General features: G+C 41.9%; 1 protein-coding gene across 4 annotated transcripts in view; it reads left to right on the top strand.

The window, feature by feature from the left end:
• The window catches only part of LOC139818079 (uncharacterized), a 36,322-nt gene that overhangs the window by 7,223 nt on the left and 11,644 nt on the right, over positions 1-17,455 (top strand). Inside the window, exons 2-5 of one of the 4 annotated variants that reach the window (XM_071786507.1) lie at positions 848-1,089; positions 4,110-4,194; positions 5,096-5,219; positions 16,412-16,795. In XM_071786507.1, the coding sequence (XP_071642608.1) occupies positions 924-1,089; positions 4,110-4,194; positions 5,096-5,219; positions 16,412-16,795 (759 nt within the window). In that variant the 5' untranslated portion in view covers positions 848-923. Of the gene's footprint in view, positions 1-847; positions 1,090-4,109; positions 4,195-5,095; positions 5,220-8,478; positions 8,833-8,893; positions 11,545-16,411; positions 16,796-17,455 lie in introns of those variants that run through there. The other 3 variants (XM_071786506.1, XM_071786505.1, XM_071786504.1) reach the window with 3 other exon arrangements.

Consider the following 17,455-nt stretch of genomic DNA (forward strand, 5'->3'; position numbering starts at 1 on the left):
ATAATGAGTTTTTGAGAAAGCTACACGGACTTCACGCACACTAATCAAATACGCACCATCAAATACGAACAATAAATTAGCACTAAATTATGCCGTATACCCGAACTTTTCTTTAGTGGTGGGAATGCTAGGCTCACAGAGGTAAATACGTAATAATATAAGTATATAAGTATATAATATAAGTAATAATATAATAATATAAGTAAAGTATATAAAGTATACATAAAATAATCCTTATTTCTTCAACTTCTTCTTTTTGCGTTACTGGTAACTGAAAATGAAAACGCTCAACGTTGCACGAACGTAAATTTCCCGAAAGCTGCTCGCATATATCTCAAATCTTCATCTCGGAAATTCCCATTCTTTCGCAACGATATTCTCTCGAGGATCTTCATCTGCGAAAATTATTTAAAGCGCGCTAAATATGGTGAGAACGTCTGTTCTTCAATATAATGAAACAGCTTTCGTGCGCGCCGTAACAAACGCGCACACGTGAGACATCACATAAGATTAAAAACGTGCCACTCCGATTTTTATTCGAGCGTCTGGAAAACATCTGCATATTCAGCATATTGTCCGACACAGCATTATAATTAGGCAATTTGTCACATCGCGGTCATTTATCCCTCATAAGCGTATCCCCGTGATCAATAACTAACTTCGACAAATTATCCGAATTGCTAAAAGATACATATTTTATTCCTTTGCCGCGCTACGATAATTAAAATAGATTTCTCTTATTTTCCAACGAGTGTTTCTCATGCTAACGCGATACGAATGGCACCGCCGATCTAATCAATTTTGTATCCTATTCGCCCGCGTTCGCCACATGAATATTTCACTTGAGTTGCAGAATTAAAGTCGAATGGCTGTACGAGCAAGACTCGTGCGCAGGGGCGCGGTGAAATACGGAAAGCACAACGATGACGCTTCCAGTTTCGAGCTATGAGGAACTTCTCATCCAGGTCCGTGAGCTCACTCACGAAACGATCCTTCTGCAACGTCAATTATCCTGTGATCTCGTCGACAACGCCGATCCACCGGACGTGAATCACAACTTCTCCTTCATTCGGAAGAACTACGAGAAGGGTAAGACAATATTTCACTCTTGGCGATCTCATAATCTTTAAGCGAAATGAAAAGTAACATAATGTAATTAAATGCTAAAATAGAAACGTATGCAAAAATAATTAAACGAAGTGATAAGAAATCGTCTCTTCGAAGAGTAAGAACTCCATAGAATGTGAAGGTTTTATCGATTAGTTATATAGGTAAGCCTCGTTTGGTGATGCATCGACCTCGACTAGGGTTATAGTTGGCTACGTCTTAGTCCGGTCTTGAGATAACTATACTAATATATGACATTACAACTAGTGCATTGAACTCTCGTTGAACCTTATGTCCGCGCCAATAGTCTTAACTGTTAGGATGCAAATGAGCGTCCGGCAAAAAGCTAGAAATAAGCGATAATACGAACTCGTGCCCGCTGCATTGTGCATATCTTATGTGCGTCGTAAAATATTGTATAAATCATCACAGAATAATAAAACATCCGCGATATTATAGACATACATTTAGAGAAAATTTAGTACCATTCAAGTGCGATCAAAAGATCGCATGATATAATACGCCGCAAAATTCGTCTGAAAGTTTTACAAGTATTTATCGAGCTATTGTCAGAGCAGACGGGTTTATTTTCGGAGATTTCTGATAACATTCACGTTTATTCTCGTTTTTCGGACTCGGTTATCGATGTTAGACGAACGGGTCGCCAGTAAGATCCGATTTAAACTTTCACGGACGATCCTGGCGCAAACACGTCTGGCAAGTGGCGTCTGGCGTCTGTAGATTCGTAAGATAGGCAATGGTTGGACCGATGCCATCTAGATGCCAAAGCACTTTGTAACGAGGCGGACCAAAGGGAAGTGCGACAAGTCGCGGAGAATCCTTGTCGTATTGAAACAAAAGTAAAAGTGCCTTAACACCTTGGAACGAAAGTTCACCGGTTCTCTTTCCAGCGCTGTTTCAACTGTCACTTGCCAATTCTGTTTCATCCGCCTCGAGCGAGCTTCGAATGCTCGTTTTGCATCGCAATATCGTTAGTCGTTATCCCTTGTGTATATTTTGCAATGGTAAAAATCAATGCGATCGCAAAACTCTATTTATCTCTCATGACATTCGGTGATATCCGTGATACTCGATATTCGCGATAGTTCCGGACAATGTTCTAACGATGTAACGTCAGAGAAAAAAGAATTACATACGCGTTAGGGTGTAATTAAAATAAAAAACAAATAATGTGTAACTGTAAAAATTCTTGTATGTATACAATAAATACAATTAATAATAATGATTTATATTTATATGTAAGACTAATGAATAATAAAGTTACTACTAACTTAATTTAAATTTTTAAATATGTATAACAGCAGTACATCTCACATCGCTAATTTCCCTACAATAAGATCACGTAAAAACTTACATTAGGTAATTAACATTGCATTTAACGTTTACATCATAAATATCATATGCGGCAGCTTCGTACCCATCAGTTTGCGAGTCTTCGGCAAACAGCGCGTATCGCGTTTTGCTCGACAAGCTTCAGCCCGTTGTGCAACATTCTACTCCTTTGCAACGTTCGCACGCTAGGAATAGTTGCGAAATGACGGCGATCTATCAAAATTCAAAATAAATTCGGTGCGCGATAGATCTCTGGGGAGCTTGCGTGGGTGCATGCGAGTTTATTTTCAAGCAGGAAGTTCCGCACGAAGTTACGAAACGTCGGCTCGGCTTCGTTTCCTGCGTCACAAAACCTCGCGATTAAGACGGTCGATGAGGTTACGCGAATATTATTTTAAGACTGTTAAAATAGGAGGAGCATTTTTATTGTTTTATATTATTGCTTGCGTCAAACATCCTCAAGAAAGTGCACGATGGATTTCCTGAGTAAGTGTCATTCACGAGAAAAATTTATTACGACAATATCTTCCTCAATGTGACATTTTGCATCAAAGTTCTTTCCATCGAAGCTCTTTTTCCGCTCGCTCTTATCACTATTGTTTATTTTATCACGTTTCTTCTTGCAATAGTCAGTGATAATTTTATTTAGTTCCTTTTCTTTCAGTTCCTTACGTTTAGTTTATACAGCGTGCAAACGTATCACATATTTACCCTTTTTGGCATTGATTTATAGTATAAATGCTCCATTGACTTTTGCATATGATACACGGACGATAGCAGTCTTAATAAGATAGAGATAAGTGGATATTATAGTTAATGATCATATGTCTAAGAGAGATCCTTTGTTTGATTTTATTATATTTATTTATATTTACATAAATACAGTACAATATATTTTTTACATATTTGATATTGTTTTACGTACTTTATTACTTATATTGCTTTTATCATTAAGATTGAATTTTGATTTTGCTTTTAAAACGCGCATGTTACAAATAGAGACGGTTTGTCTAGAAAAAACGAAATTTTTTAAACATTTTTAGTTATCTTATTGTTAGTGATATGTTAAAAATTTCTTTCGAGAGACATTCTCGTAAATTTACTTCTTGTTCTGAAATACCAAATATGATATCTTCATGTTTTTCGACATTTTTCTAATTATACACAATACATTTAGTTATATACGCGACAATATTTCGCCATAGCTATTTCATTATGAAAATATGTACGAAATTTTAATTTACTAGATAGAAAAAGTAAGACAGAGCGACGGCTCATTTTTTGTTCTGTCAGATTTCTTCTTGCTATGCGTAAATGGCTACGCTTCGTATTTCGTTCTTTCACAGTTTACTTTTCTCCGCGGGCACATGGTTATTTTTGAGAAAGTCATCAACGGAAAGATGAACAGCGACGCAGAAGCCTAACGGCCAGAAAAGTATCAATCTCTTCTTTTCAGCTTCTGTGTTTTTTTTTTTTTTATCTTAATAAAAGGGCGATCACGTGAATGAACGTTGACCTGTACAAAAAAATTTTGAAATTTAAATATTTATTTTTATCTCGATTTTTACGAATGCTTGTCAGATTGAACTTACGCAAGAACAAACTTTGTCTCGTATATGTTATCTTTATGATATGATCTCGTGTTGCAGGGAAACTCTTGGCGGATAACGTGATACGGCATTGCGATAAAACGCAGGAAATCGAGACAGGACAGAAGCCCCTTGCTGAATGCAAGTAAGTATCATTTTAAATCAAAAAAACTTTTTTTTGCGAAAAACGCGTGTCATAAATATAGTATTTTATACGAAAAATAAAAAAAAGGAAGAACATATTGTGCAGAGAAAAACGTTTCTAACGCATCAAAATAAAACGCATACTCCCTCGTTTTCGCCAACCGAAGGTTGGCAGCAGTCAGGAGAAAAATGTATGCATGCAGAATTCCTTATGTATCTTTCTGTATCTCGTTTTGACGGAAATTCGCAGCTTTCGTTCATTCTTTCAAAGAAGTCCGCGGTTCAAAAACGACAAAGAGAAAAAGAGCCATCACGTTGGACGGAAGCTGCGGAGAAAGCAGCGTAAGAGGAATTCCATTTGCGCAACGTATAAGTGCACGTGATGTCATTCTCTTTTATCTTTGCGCGAACGTGTGGAGCTCTCGTCGGCTTGCACTTTGCGAATGAATCGCGGTAAATCTTATGCGCGTATAAGATAGGGTCCTTTTACATGCACTATCGTTTGCACAGATTGTAAGAAGCAAGAGAAACAAGGTGATGGGAGATATCACACTTTTGGGAAAGTTCATAATTTTATAACAAATTATAATATTTACGCGTATTTCCAATATGTAATTACAGAAGATTTTGTCATTTTTGTACAACGACCTTCTATCATCTGCGCGCCAACTGACTTTATCTTCCAACACATCCTGTACGTAATACGTGTATAATAATATCATTTGTATTATCAGAGTCACATAACCGATTGTCGTGGGACCGATTTGGCTACTATCCGCGTGTAGCACATACATACATACATCCTCTTCGCTCAGCATTCTATTAATAGACACATTCCGCGAATAGCGCTTGTCACGAAATGCGATGACTAATGCATCGACGATGTTATCACATTGTTGCAGCAATCTGAGATTTCGGCCGCGATATCGTCGCGATTTGGAATCTACCGAGAGCGCTCGATCGGACGAACTCACCAGCCGGCTTCTGGCTTGGCGAAGTCGCGACCGTCACCCGATAATATTGCAGGTAAGCGATGCTGCACCTGATCGATGCACGAATCCGGCTGCAAAGATCGACTTGCTCGACAGGTGACGACGTTTAATATGTCGGCCCCATCTGGTTGAAAATTCTGGGTGTTGCGCGTGTACGACTAATTTATTCTTTTACCTTCGCTTTTATTCCATTCGTCGCGTCGCGTCGCACGCCAATCGCTTTAATTTCGAGCTGACAGATGTATTTCTGCAAGAAAATTAAAAGCATTTCAATTATTAAATTTTAAATTGACATCAATTTTGTTCAAATAATTCACACATTTCCTTTGTAAATTATTTCTTTTGTACGTGCAAAGTAATGCATTTATCAGCAGTGCATGCATCGTACAGCGCTAACATTAATAACCATAATACGCTGAAGTGACGAACAAGATAATACGTAGCATCCGTACTACGTTGTCTCGGTCCTGACCTGCAGTACATATAATCGCCACTAAATTCCATCTTGTAATTCTAAGTTACACGAAACAAATGTACCCACGTTGATAGATAGCGGAAAAATAAAAACACTTATTACATAATTAAAACCCAAGCTATCGCGTGGGTCTACTTAGAACTTGATCAGTTGAGCGGTTATTGAGATCTAATAATATCGAGTGCTCGTATAACTCGTCGCGTCGCGTAAAAGAGTCACGGTGCGGTCTCGCTTCGCGTATACTTGGCACAAGACACTACTGTGTCTCTTGATCTTTTAAAGCATCGCAAACTTTGCATAGTGCATGGCGTAACAAACGCGCAATTTTAAAGATACAATTTTACAGATATAATTATAGGTATAATTCGATTCGTCTAACTAACGCATCACCGATAAGAGTCAACCATAAAGAAAACAATGTTTATTTAATATGTAATTTCATAAAATCTTAACTCATTGAGAAAGAATCTCCGATCTAGCGCCTGTGCTGTTCAATTTTCCTTTTAAATTCTGCTGCAATGAAAGCAGCACTATGCGCGAGCACCCGAGTTCGTTTCTTCATTCGATAAATCCGTCGTGCAGTTTTACTCCGCGTCGTGCCCAATATCCGCTGCATAAAAGTCCAGGTTCGCGCGTTCAAGGTCGCCGGATTATACGCAATCCGTCTGCACACGTGGCTCTGCGCGCGGCGCATTTTTTTTCTCTCCCTCCCCTCCCCTCTTCTCTCTCGCTCTCTTTCTCTCTCGCGCGAGAGAAACCGAAGCACGATGAAATTACCAAAGGGGGCGGAATTTAATTCGCGAGCATGCGCCACGTCTATGGGGGGAATTATCGGTGGGGTTGCCGCCACCACACACCACCATCACCCCGCTGCTACCGCTGCGTGTTATTGATCAGGGTCCTCTTCGTTCCCACGAAATGGCTAAAATATATCACACCGCGGGGCACGACAGATCGCGCCCCCGTTCCCTGCTGCGTATGCAAAAATTCGTGCTACGTAACTAATTTACGCTTTCGGGATTCTTGCGGGAATATTTCGGGAATTTTTTGACTGCCAAAAAACGATTAGAGAAATGATAATATATTGTACGATATCGGAGATATTATCTACGGAAATATATAATCTACTCTCAGCAGCCGTATTTTGCATAATATAAATTATAGGTACCATTGTATGCACGCAATAACGATCGAATCGGGAACAGTGCGGATATTAGTATCTTTATAGAATTTCTGCGAGTGAGGCGATGTATAACAAGATAAATAAAATGAGACAATCAGAGACGTCGTCTCGTGCATCTCGTGCTTTACAAACTTTTCGATATGTTGCATTAAATTTTCAATATATTGATCTTACAAAATTTAAGTATAAGCTTACGCCAATGCGTATAAACGCAATCTCTGCATACTTTGGTTTTTATTTCGCGGCTAGGAAGTCCCGTGTGTTGCGTATCGCGGTGTAGGTTTATAAAATATGTGACGTTTATCTTTCACACATTCTCGCGCACTACACGCGATATTGTGCAGCAACTTTTTGCAAGCGACTCACAAAGCAGATTATTGACAGTTTTCATCGTCCTATACGCATATCGGCTCACATATCGGAAATGCAATGTACATATTAATCTCCCACACGAATTTCATTAATTACCATTCGGCTCCGGAGTCACTTTCATGTCTCTTCCTCTTACATCAATTAGAAACTTTCTCGTCGAAAGGGTGAGATTGTTATCCACCTAACAGCAATGAAGGTTTATTCGGTTAACGGAATGCGTGATCGTTGAAGAGGAGAAGCGGAATCCCGCGGTTTCCTGATTAGATATAGACGCGAAGAGAACCCCTCGACGGTAGTCCGCTATAGAGATAGGAGCGACTAGTGAAAGGAAGGACTCCGGCGATAATCAGGTATATTGAAGAAAAGCTCGTTGATAATCTCCACGAAGAACATGGTAATTTGTTGTAGAACGGAGTGTAAAATCCGCGGAGACACGGATGATCGGATAATTATAATTTGTCGGCAATTTATTAAGATATTGATGGAAACATTGTACAAGAATGCTTGTGATTACGAGGCTATTGATTAAATTAATCGGTACCTACTTGGGCATCCCTACGATTATTTCGTAGCTGAGAAATGGAGGAAGAATATTTTTAGATTTGTTCTTTTGTTGTTTCAATATGAGATATGCATCGAGATCTGTTTAACATTGTGTACGTGGTACATAGATTACTTGTCCAAGTGTAAATGTTTGAAAAAGCAGAGAAGCAATCTTTTGTACGAAATAAAGTTGAGGCATCTCGAGAGCGATGAATTTCTCATTAAATTGCGGCAAAGCTCCGAATCGCGGTGAGAGATATTCTCCCAGACGGGAGAAGACATAACAAGAAGCATAAATCACAGATTCATGTCCAGACGTATGTACATATGTATACATATATAGTAAGCGGAGCGCCTCGCGAGTTAAGCTCCTCTGAGTTGTTGAGTACTAATAAACAATTTGTCATTTAATCTGGAACTAATCTAGAAACGTCAAGCGTTGGAAAGTGTATTCCCTCGGCGAAGGAAAGACTCGGCGGCGGAGACAGACGTCTTTCTAATTAGATAGTGAGAAGAAAAGATGGTCGTAGACTAGAAAGAGAAAGAGCGAAGGAGGATAGAGAGAGGCGATTACCACGAAGCCGAGCTCGGAGAGACGGACGGAAGCAGGAGCGAGAGCGAGAGAGCGGAGTCAGCGGAGCAAGCCGGCAAGAAAAGGGGGGATAGATCGAGTGAGTCAGCGTCGTCAGCGACAGTGCAGCAGCCAGCAGCCCAGACCGAGCCCAGCTGTTTCTCGATCCCCTAACCTACACAGTTTATTTCAACCGCTCCAACACTCTCCTCTCGTGCAGCGGCCGCTCCGCTGTCCGTGCGCCTCCAGAAGTCAACGCAGCACGCAGTGCAGCCTCGTTAACGGCGAGGAGCTTCTGGACCTTTTTCGCGCTCTAGTTTCCGCTTCATCTCGCGCGCCGACGATGGATCGCCTCGCGACGGAAGAAATCGTTTCACTCGCAATCCGGACGATCCAGTCGAGGATGAAATCGGTCGCCACGCCGCGGCTAGTTCTCGATATCTAATCTACGTTTCAACGCATCTGAAAAGTCGAAGCGAGACACGAGACACGGCCGGCTGATCGTGAGTGTGTGCGCGTCATGTGCGATCGAAGAGTATAAGTTTCCTCGATCTTTCCTCGATCGAAACTGCCGGTTTTCTTTGTACGCGTTTCTCCTTTCCGTCTCTTCCTGTGGGTCACGAAATCTTCCAACGAAGCCGTCGATTTCCCTTTAATTGCGCTCTACCACGCGTTGAATTGCTTCTCGCGTTGAGTAAAAACTTATCATTATTTATAAAATTGTTCAGACTCGTATTTTTAACTAGATACTCAATGCTAAATATGGCAAATTGGGGTTAATTTATCTAGAACTATTTACTTAGCGCTAAACTATTCCAATAATTGGAATTCATTAGTTCCACTTAGCAATTATTTATCGAAATCTAAACTGCGATTCTACATGAAAAATAGAAGTAGTTTATCAACGTGTATATTTTTCCTGATACGTTTTCCGCATATCTTCTTGCTTCTTTTAAGACGATGAATCGACGAGGAATACCGTTCTTTGCCTTGCGAAGGGCAAAAAGATTAAGACAGAGGATTGATTGAGCACGCCGCGGCGCCGTTCCGGTTAACGCAAAGCGTGTTCCGTCGCAATCGGGAACAAGGAGGGAGTGTATACGCGGCGCGGCGTCGCGCCAGTTCATCATCCGGCGATTCCGGATCCGATCGATCCCGATGGTTATCCGCGTATCGAAGGGAACGCGATAACTGACTTCCGAGGGAAAGCCATTCGCGAAAGAAGCGTGACGCGCGAGTACACGAGTGCCCGTTAACGACACGCACGTGTCGCACAGTCGCGTTACGGCTCTCCACGAGTTTGCGAAATGCACGACGCGACGTGAGACATCGTGCGTGTGGGCCGCGCGAGCGGGCAGCTGCGTATACAACTACCTATAAATGGCAACGGCGAGACGTTGACACGTGCGATATATCATGGGGGTGATGGATCAAACGCGAAGGGGAAGGGAAGTCAAAGTCTTTCGCGATTCGGAGCAGAGCGGTGAACCTCGCGACGGCAAGTGTTCGCGCCGAAGTCTCGGAAACGCGCGCGGCAGATTTTCTCATCTTCGTCTGATCGGAGAAGAGAGAATCGGATAAAACTCCTTCGCCTCTCGCGAGTATGCTCGCTACAATCAACTGCTGTCAGCTGAATGCACGCCGATCATACTGAAATTGAATGTTGTCCCGCGGTTGTCCGCGAAACTCGTGCCAGTTTCTATTCGTATCTTCTAGGATTGTAGCAAGCAACGATTGTGAAGAGTGCACAATATTGAAATAATTCCAAATAACATTTGTCACGTGTCTATGCGATCGTTGCACATATACACACGCGTTCTATGAGAGAATTATATTAATAAAAATCGTGAAAAGGTATTCCACTGCGTGAATTCCACCTGCCTTCGAATGCGACGTGAAAATGATTAATCACCCCAACTGTTTTGACTGATATATATCTGCCGGATCGAATTGATGAATCATGGTCAAAAAGATGAAAATCTCTATTACAGAATTGCACATGTTGAAACGTATTATTAGTTTTCGAAAACGGTGGCATCACGTGAGGACATTTTTCACCCGGACCACGTGATCTTAAAGCTATTGATTATCGCGCGGTGCCATGTCTCAGGGACGAAGAGAAGATACTCTCCGGCGCGGCGCGGGTGGCGCGGCACGGCGACGGAAGGACAAGATGCGATGCACTTGATTAGAACGCGCGACTAATTGCACTTGCGGCAACTCGCACGACGCATCGAAGGGTGAAGACGGGAGGAAGAGGAGGGAGGGTGCGGCGTGTCGAGGATCCTTGTGGATCGCGGTGGCGGTGGTGGCGGCTGAAATGCCAGAGGGACATTTTGAAAATCTTTGGTTCAACGCATGCGTCCCGTGCCCTCGCGACGTCCGATGGTACACGATGGAGCCGTCGTCGCCGTCGCCTCCAAGCCGTTGTCGCTAGAAGAAACGGTCCGCACGGTGCGTGTCCGGGAGGAATTATATACGCACCTCCCAAGTTATCATGGAATTCGACGAATCGGTGCCGATCGGATCGACGAGTAATCAGTGATAATCAGTGTGTTGTCGTCGGCTCTCCTACGGGGGCTACGGGACGAGCAGCCGTCCGCTCTCGTCTCGATAGGATCGATAGCGGGACAGATCTTTCCAGAGAAGAGAGATAGAGAAAGAAAGGAGCGCCACTTGTTCAAGAGAGTGTTCGATCAATTTTTTAATGCGCGTTTCACGTCGATATCGGAGCCGACGGATGATCCCTAAACGAGTGAATGTTCCATGAGACTGAATTCGAGACGCAGCGAGAGATGCCGGGCGAAAATCGCGACCAGCTGTCGAGAAGCGGAGACGCAGGAGGTGAAGGAAGGGGATGCGGTAGCGGCGGAAGTGCTCCAGGACACCGAGAGACCCCGAGAGGCGGCGGCGGCGAGCTAGATCCTCGTAACCGTGGTAAACCAACCGCGACGATGATCCCGCTTCCCCGCACCGGCCAGTTCGCGTCCGCCTCGCAAAATCAGAAGATCGTCAAAACGGAGAAAAATCGACAGAGACTGATTATGGAGAGCCGCGGCACTGTCGCTGCTGCCGTCGACGTCTTCGACAAGGAGCGGAGAATCGGCATACGGGAGGAAGAGACGCAGCAGACGACGTGGCGATTATCAGCTGCCAACTGTTCGGCTAGCGCGCGATTTGCCGAGGATTTCGGCGATTCGCATCGAGGTGAAAAGGTGATTAATCTAAGGTGAAGCGTTTTAACGTCTGAGCGGAACGTGAAGTAGGTCGTCGCCATTGAAATGTCAATTCTCAAACGACAGCATCGACGTACGGCGTATATATCTTTTATATATCGATTTATCATCCTAAACATACGTATAGATTTTCGAGACTATCGATCAACGTTTTATAGTATGTCGAATAGACGAAAGGTATACGTTTATAATAGCGATAATAGTATAAGCAATGGAATAGAAATTCATTGATATAAACGAGTTCATAATATTATATAATATTAATTTCTAATACTTATATTATTCTGGGACTAATCCTAATATTCAAAGATAAAAAATCTCCTCCTTTGTTTCGATCTTTAAATTTCTCGATTATAAGAAGATTGCACGTCCTCTCTCCACAACAATGTAAAATTTGTCCAACGCTCGCACTTGCCACTTGAGCTCTTCGGACATTCGAATAATTAGGATAATTCGAACGGGCACGGATCTCGGATCTCCTTGCAAACGGGGCGTATCGCGACACCTCCCGAAGCACCAACCGGAAATTTACTTTCGTCGTTCTCGCATCACTGATCGGCATGCTCTGTTTTCTACTTATTTTTCGATATTGAACTCTAAATCGCTTTCCGAAAAGGCTCATCAATTTGAAATTTTTTCGAGTACGTATCTCGTCGGCTTAAATCATTTTATTACACGTATGCATAACTAAAGCATAAGATTATAATCTCTCTCGTAAGCTCTTTCAGCATATAATGCTCGAAATTATTTACATTGTACATGAGTGACAAAATTTCTTCGGACAAAAATTTCGCGAAAATTTTTTGACAAGTAAAATGTATATCCTCCGGAAACGTTGGTAATTTGTAACATGATACGTCCGCTTCGTCACTCGATTTCCCACGATTACAGCCGAGACCGAGATGAGGAGAAACAACGCGGTCACGACACGTAACACTTGTCGCAGTTTAGATTTCTCGAAGCGCGAACACGCTTATTTCACGCGGTCTTAGATAACGTTGACGATGACAAAAAGACATCTCCGAGCATGAAAACGCCTGTGAGGCGCTCGCGCGTACTTTATGCGCGTACACAAACCGTTCGTGACTAAAATACACTTCCTCGCTTGGCCGTGTCAGAAATGAAATTCGTGGCCCACAGAACTGCTTTTCGTGCATCGCCTGTTCCAAAAGCGATAATTATGTCGTTAGTCGTTACTTCTTAAGGCTTCTGGGTAGTCGTCGCAGAGTTCTCGGCTCAGGAACCAGGAGCCTTAAGATAACAATTAAACTATAAAAATTTGTATGTTTAATGACTTATCTCGAATTATTATTTTTTCCTCGAAAATGATATCGACTCCGTATGGATAATTCTCGCGATTCACAATTGATATAATGACACAGTAGCTTTTCTGGCTATCATTAATATATAATATGATACAGTTTACACGAGAACACGATAATAACTTTAGGTCAGATGAAATAAATAATAATAATATACAGGAGCGCACAGCATTATCCGTAAAAACGGCTATCTATCTGTTCCACGATCGCAATTGAGTCACTTCACCACGTACGACGTCATTAAACTGTCGGCCCTCTTATCTCACCCGCATCGTTTCGCAACGATGCGCGGTTCAATAAGCCGAATTCCGCTTACCTGTGCTGTACGCGTAAATACGTAAGACACTTACAGGTAAATCGAGATGATTAAGCGGCTTATTTCGCTATCCGTCAGTTATCTGGACATGCCTCGCGACTCCCGATGGGCGCAGCGCGAATCATTATTTGCATCAGACGTGCGTATCTTTCCGATCACGAATCGCAAGTTTTCCGGTCGACGGTTAATGAGTTCGCGGGAGAAAGGAAACGAACGATGCCGCCGTGAAAGCTATAAGTGAATTCTCGCCTTGTCCTGTTAGTTTCCGATCTTTACGATTTAGCAGGTCGTTCGATCGTATCACATGATCGTCTAGTTGTGGAGAACAGAGATTATTTTTCCAATGCGCAAAGTACACATCGTCCCGAAAGCAGGCGGCAAGCGTGGCAAACGTGATAGACGAGCGGTTACCGAGAGCTATAAATTTACCAGCTTTATACCCGTAATATAATTACTATCGACAGTCTCGTTAGTCTAGTTTAGTTATTGTATCTTAAGCGTATTACCGTTTCGGAAAATCACGCGTGATTTTATCGGATATTTGAACGCCGGAGAAAATGGTGAAAGTGTCTATTTGCGAATAATAGCGAAGATGCGTCACTTTTGCTTATTTACGTTCAACGCACTCTAATTACGCTTACGAAGAGACGCAGATTCAAGGGACGACTTTCGTTTTTACTTGCCATTTAATTTTCATGCAAGATCTAGTGGAAATACCATCGAAATTATCATTGATTTAAACCGGATCCAAGTAGCAACCTATAGCACGTTCTGCAGCTTTAAATAGTTTAAATTAAAAAAAAGATCCGAGACTGGACGCGGTACTGTACTATTGGTAGTAAAGTTTCGACATTGAATTATCTGATCGAAGTCCATTTTGTTACCTCTGTAGTACATAGGAATGCATGAGTCACGCGTAAACTTAAGATAACATCTACAAAATTAATTTCTCAACGACTTTTTGATTAAAATAATCTGGATAGCTAAATCTGAGAACAGATTTTTAAAGTGTCTGCTACAAATTTTGTCGATAGAATACCAACAGAAATATATAACAGAATCTGCTAACAGAATATAATAAGTAGATTGATTGCAGAAATTGACAGAATCTGCCGTTTCGTAACATTTATATGTTATATGATATATTCCATTTAAATGTTTGCGAAATGACAGATTCTGTTTGGTGTTTGCCGGCAATCTTCTGTTAGATTATATCGGCAAGCACTGTCGACAAAACACGAGTTTAATGCGGACACATTAATACCGGATCTGTTGCGATATCTGAGCAAATCTGCTGCTAATCTGTTATTATACTGCGGCCAGTTTGCTTACTGAGAACTTTGATAAATATTTTTAGTAATATTATTGTGTAGCATGCACGCGCACCCCCACACATGTACACATTGATATGTACGATTGCTTGTCTTATACATATAATATGTATATATTACGACTATACGTCATTGGTCTTTGGATTAAATGTCTTTTGCATGCGTTGAAGCATCTCTGGCAGTTGGCGTGGAATGCAAAACTGCAGCGCGATAAGGGCTATCGCACACAAAATTGCATAGGCTGCATAAGCATAGCATAAGACCGCTGGACCAATGAACATCTTATGTAAATCGATATGGCGACTTTATATGCTGGATGCTCATTGGTTTAGCGGTCTTATGCTACGCTTATGTTAAGCTATGCATTTTGTGTGCGATGGCCTTAACCCTTAACTAGCACACGTCCGCGATCGAACGTTATCTGCACACGGGGTGTTGTACACTTTGAACGTTGGGTACGGCGAAATAATGGAGGCTCCAATAGGCTTGAAAAAAATCAAGTACATACATTAAACACTGGAATGATACCCATTAGCCTAAACTATGAAATTTTTAGTTTTGAGGGTTCAAAAAAATTCTTGAAATAAATTTGTTATGAAAAAAAAATTGTTATTAATTAATTTTATGCGAAATTCATAGATTAACCGACCGAGAAAGATGCCTAAACTTGACGAAATTTGTTTTGGGGTGTTTGACACCCCCGCATGCTAGTTAAGGGTTAAAACGTTTCGCCCCCGCAAGCAATCATCACGATGAGCAGCGCGCTAATTAACGGTGCACGCCGCGGTGTACCGCGTGCAGCGCCAATGCACGTATCGCGGGTCATCGCTGTTTCACGATTTATTATTTATACGAAAGTTGTTCTAATGATAAATTACAATCGGGAATTCCTCGTTACCTTGACACAATAGAGCGATATATTTATAAAGCGTTACCTTGACCTTGACTTTAAGATTGAAATATGGCACAAACATACAGTGCATTTTAAATACATCCTATATTAGCACTTCTATATGCTGAAGGAACTAAATAACGATTTCGATCATTATTGCGCTTGCACACTTTTACTCAACGGGAGAAGAGGAGATTGTGCGCGAACGATACAAGCCAATCGAAATCAAAACGATGCGTTAAATTAAACGATTTATTGGTGAATAAACCTGTCAAGACCTGTCAAGTCACTTAATTACGCGCGCGCCGGATGCGTTTAATTGCATTGCGCTACAGCTTAAGGTGATCCTAAAGCTGTCTGTAATACTCGTTTTTAACAATATTTCCTTCGTATAAAAATTCTACAACTTGATGTTACAAAATGAGGGTGCAGGTCCATTCAGCAGACATCAAGGAATATCATACCGTTTGTAGAATTAGGCTGAGACTCCAAACAAAAAAATTAAACGAAAAGTACGATAATGTACGTACATGTTACGTTCACGTAATCGTACTTTTCGTTTAACTTTTTTGTTTGGAGTCTCAGCCTAATTCTACAAACGGTATGATATTCCTTGATGTCTACTGAATGGACCTGCACCCTCATTTTGTAACATCAAGTTGTAGAATTTTTATACGAAGCAAATATTGTTAAAAACGAGTGTAGGTATTACAGACAGCTTTAGGATCACCAAGTATGATAATGCTAATCTCCTTCCATTTCTACCATTCGCCATTTCTCAAATAACAGAAAGACTCCACCGATTTATATGTACCTAATATATTAATTAATTTCTGGCACTGATCCTTTTTTTTCATGAAGCTTCGAATTTCAGGAATGATCAGAAAAATCTCTTTTCCTCTTATATGCTCACTATATTATGGTTCACCATCGTTTTCGCTTCCGCGCTGATGCGCATATTCACCTTTTTCTCTTTTTTTTCCAGGAGAACGCGGAATCCCGCCGGGATAGACTGCGCGCGACGGAGGGTCGCGTGTCGTTGTGCGGCTCGTCGGCGGTAGCGGCGGCGACGGCGACGGCGACGGCGGCGGGTATTGGGGTGGAAGGCGTCGCCGGCGCGTGGAGCGCACAGAGAGGACGGCAGTCGCCGCCGCCACCCCTGGCATCGCGCAGGCTGGACTCGGCCTCTGACGCCGCAGCAGCGTCGTTCAACCCCGTCGTCGCCGCCGCCGCCGTCGATGCCGCAGCGCCGAGGCCGCCGCGTATTTATCTGGATTCTCCTCTCGTCGCTGAGACCAGCAAAGAGGATGCTATGGAGCCGGAGACCAAGGAGGAGGACGAACGACGCTCGTCAACGCCGAGTCCCGAGGTAGCACCTTTTTCGTCTGTTATCGGAGCACGATCCTTTTTTGTGTGTGATAGTGTGTACGTAAAGTATTCCGAGTATATTTGTATTCGTATGTAAGTGTTTTGAATTTATTCGTTGGTGAAGAGTTTTTTAAGGGTGAAGCTCGTTGTCGTGACGCGACGTGACGTTAGTGTTTGTTATGCATCATTTCGAATTGTATAGCTAGAATAGTTTACGTGGTATATTGTTTGTTACATCAATATTAATCCATTGTCGTTGGACCAGCAATGCACCATTAGTGTGCTTAAGACGAAGTGTTGTCCTTTTTAAATTATTAAATTGTTTCGTTTAGACTTTGCTAGTCCCGCAACATTTATTTATAAATTAAATAAGATCTAAATTTCAATTATAGAACAATTAAGATTCAAGCTAAACATAGAACGTCTTCAATCGTTTAGAACCAAAAGAATGATAGCAAAAGTCAATGATAGCATCATAAGCGTTCAGTCGGACAAAGTTAATCTTTCAGTTTAATTTTCCCCGCACGTATTTCGCACACGCGAATGTTATCATATTTCCGAATATAATTTCAATGACAAGAAATTAGAACTGCGTCAAATCGCAATGTAATTTTTCTTGAGGTCGCGCGTGTTCTTTTTTTCTGACAAAAGTAAGTCTCCA

The sequence above is a fragment of the Temnothorax longispinosus genome, chromosome 8, assembly GCF_030848805.1.
Source record: "Temnothorax longispinosus isolate EJ_2023e chromosome 8, Tlon_JGU_v1, whole genome shotgun sequence".
Taxonomy (NCBI): domain Eukaryota; kingdom Metazoa; phylum Arthropoda; class Insecta; order Hymenoptera; family Formicidae; genus Temnothorax; species Temnothorax longispinosus.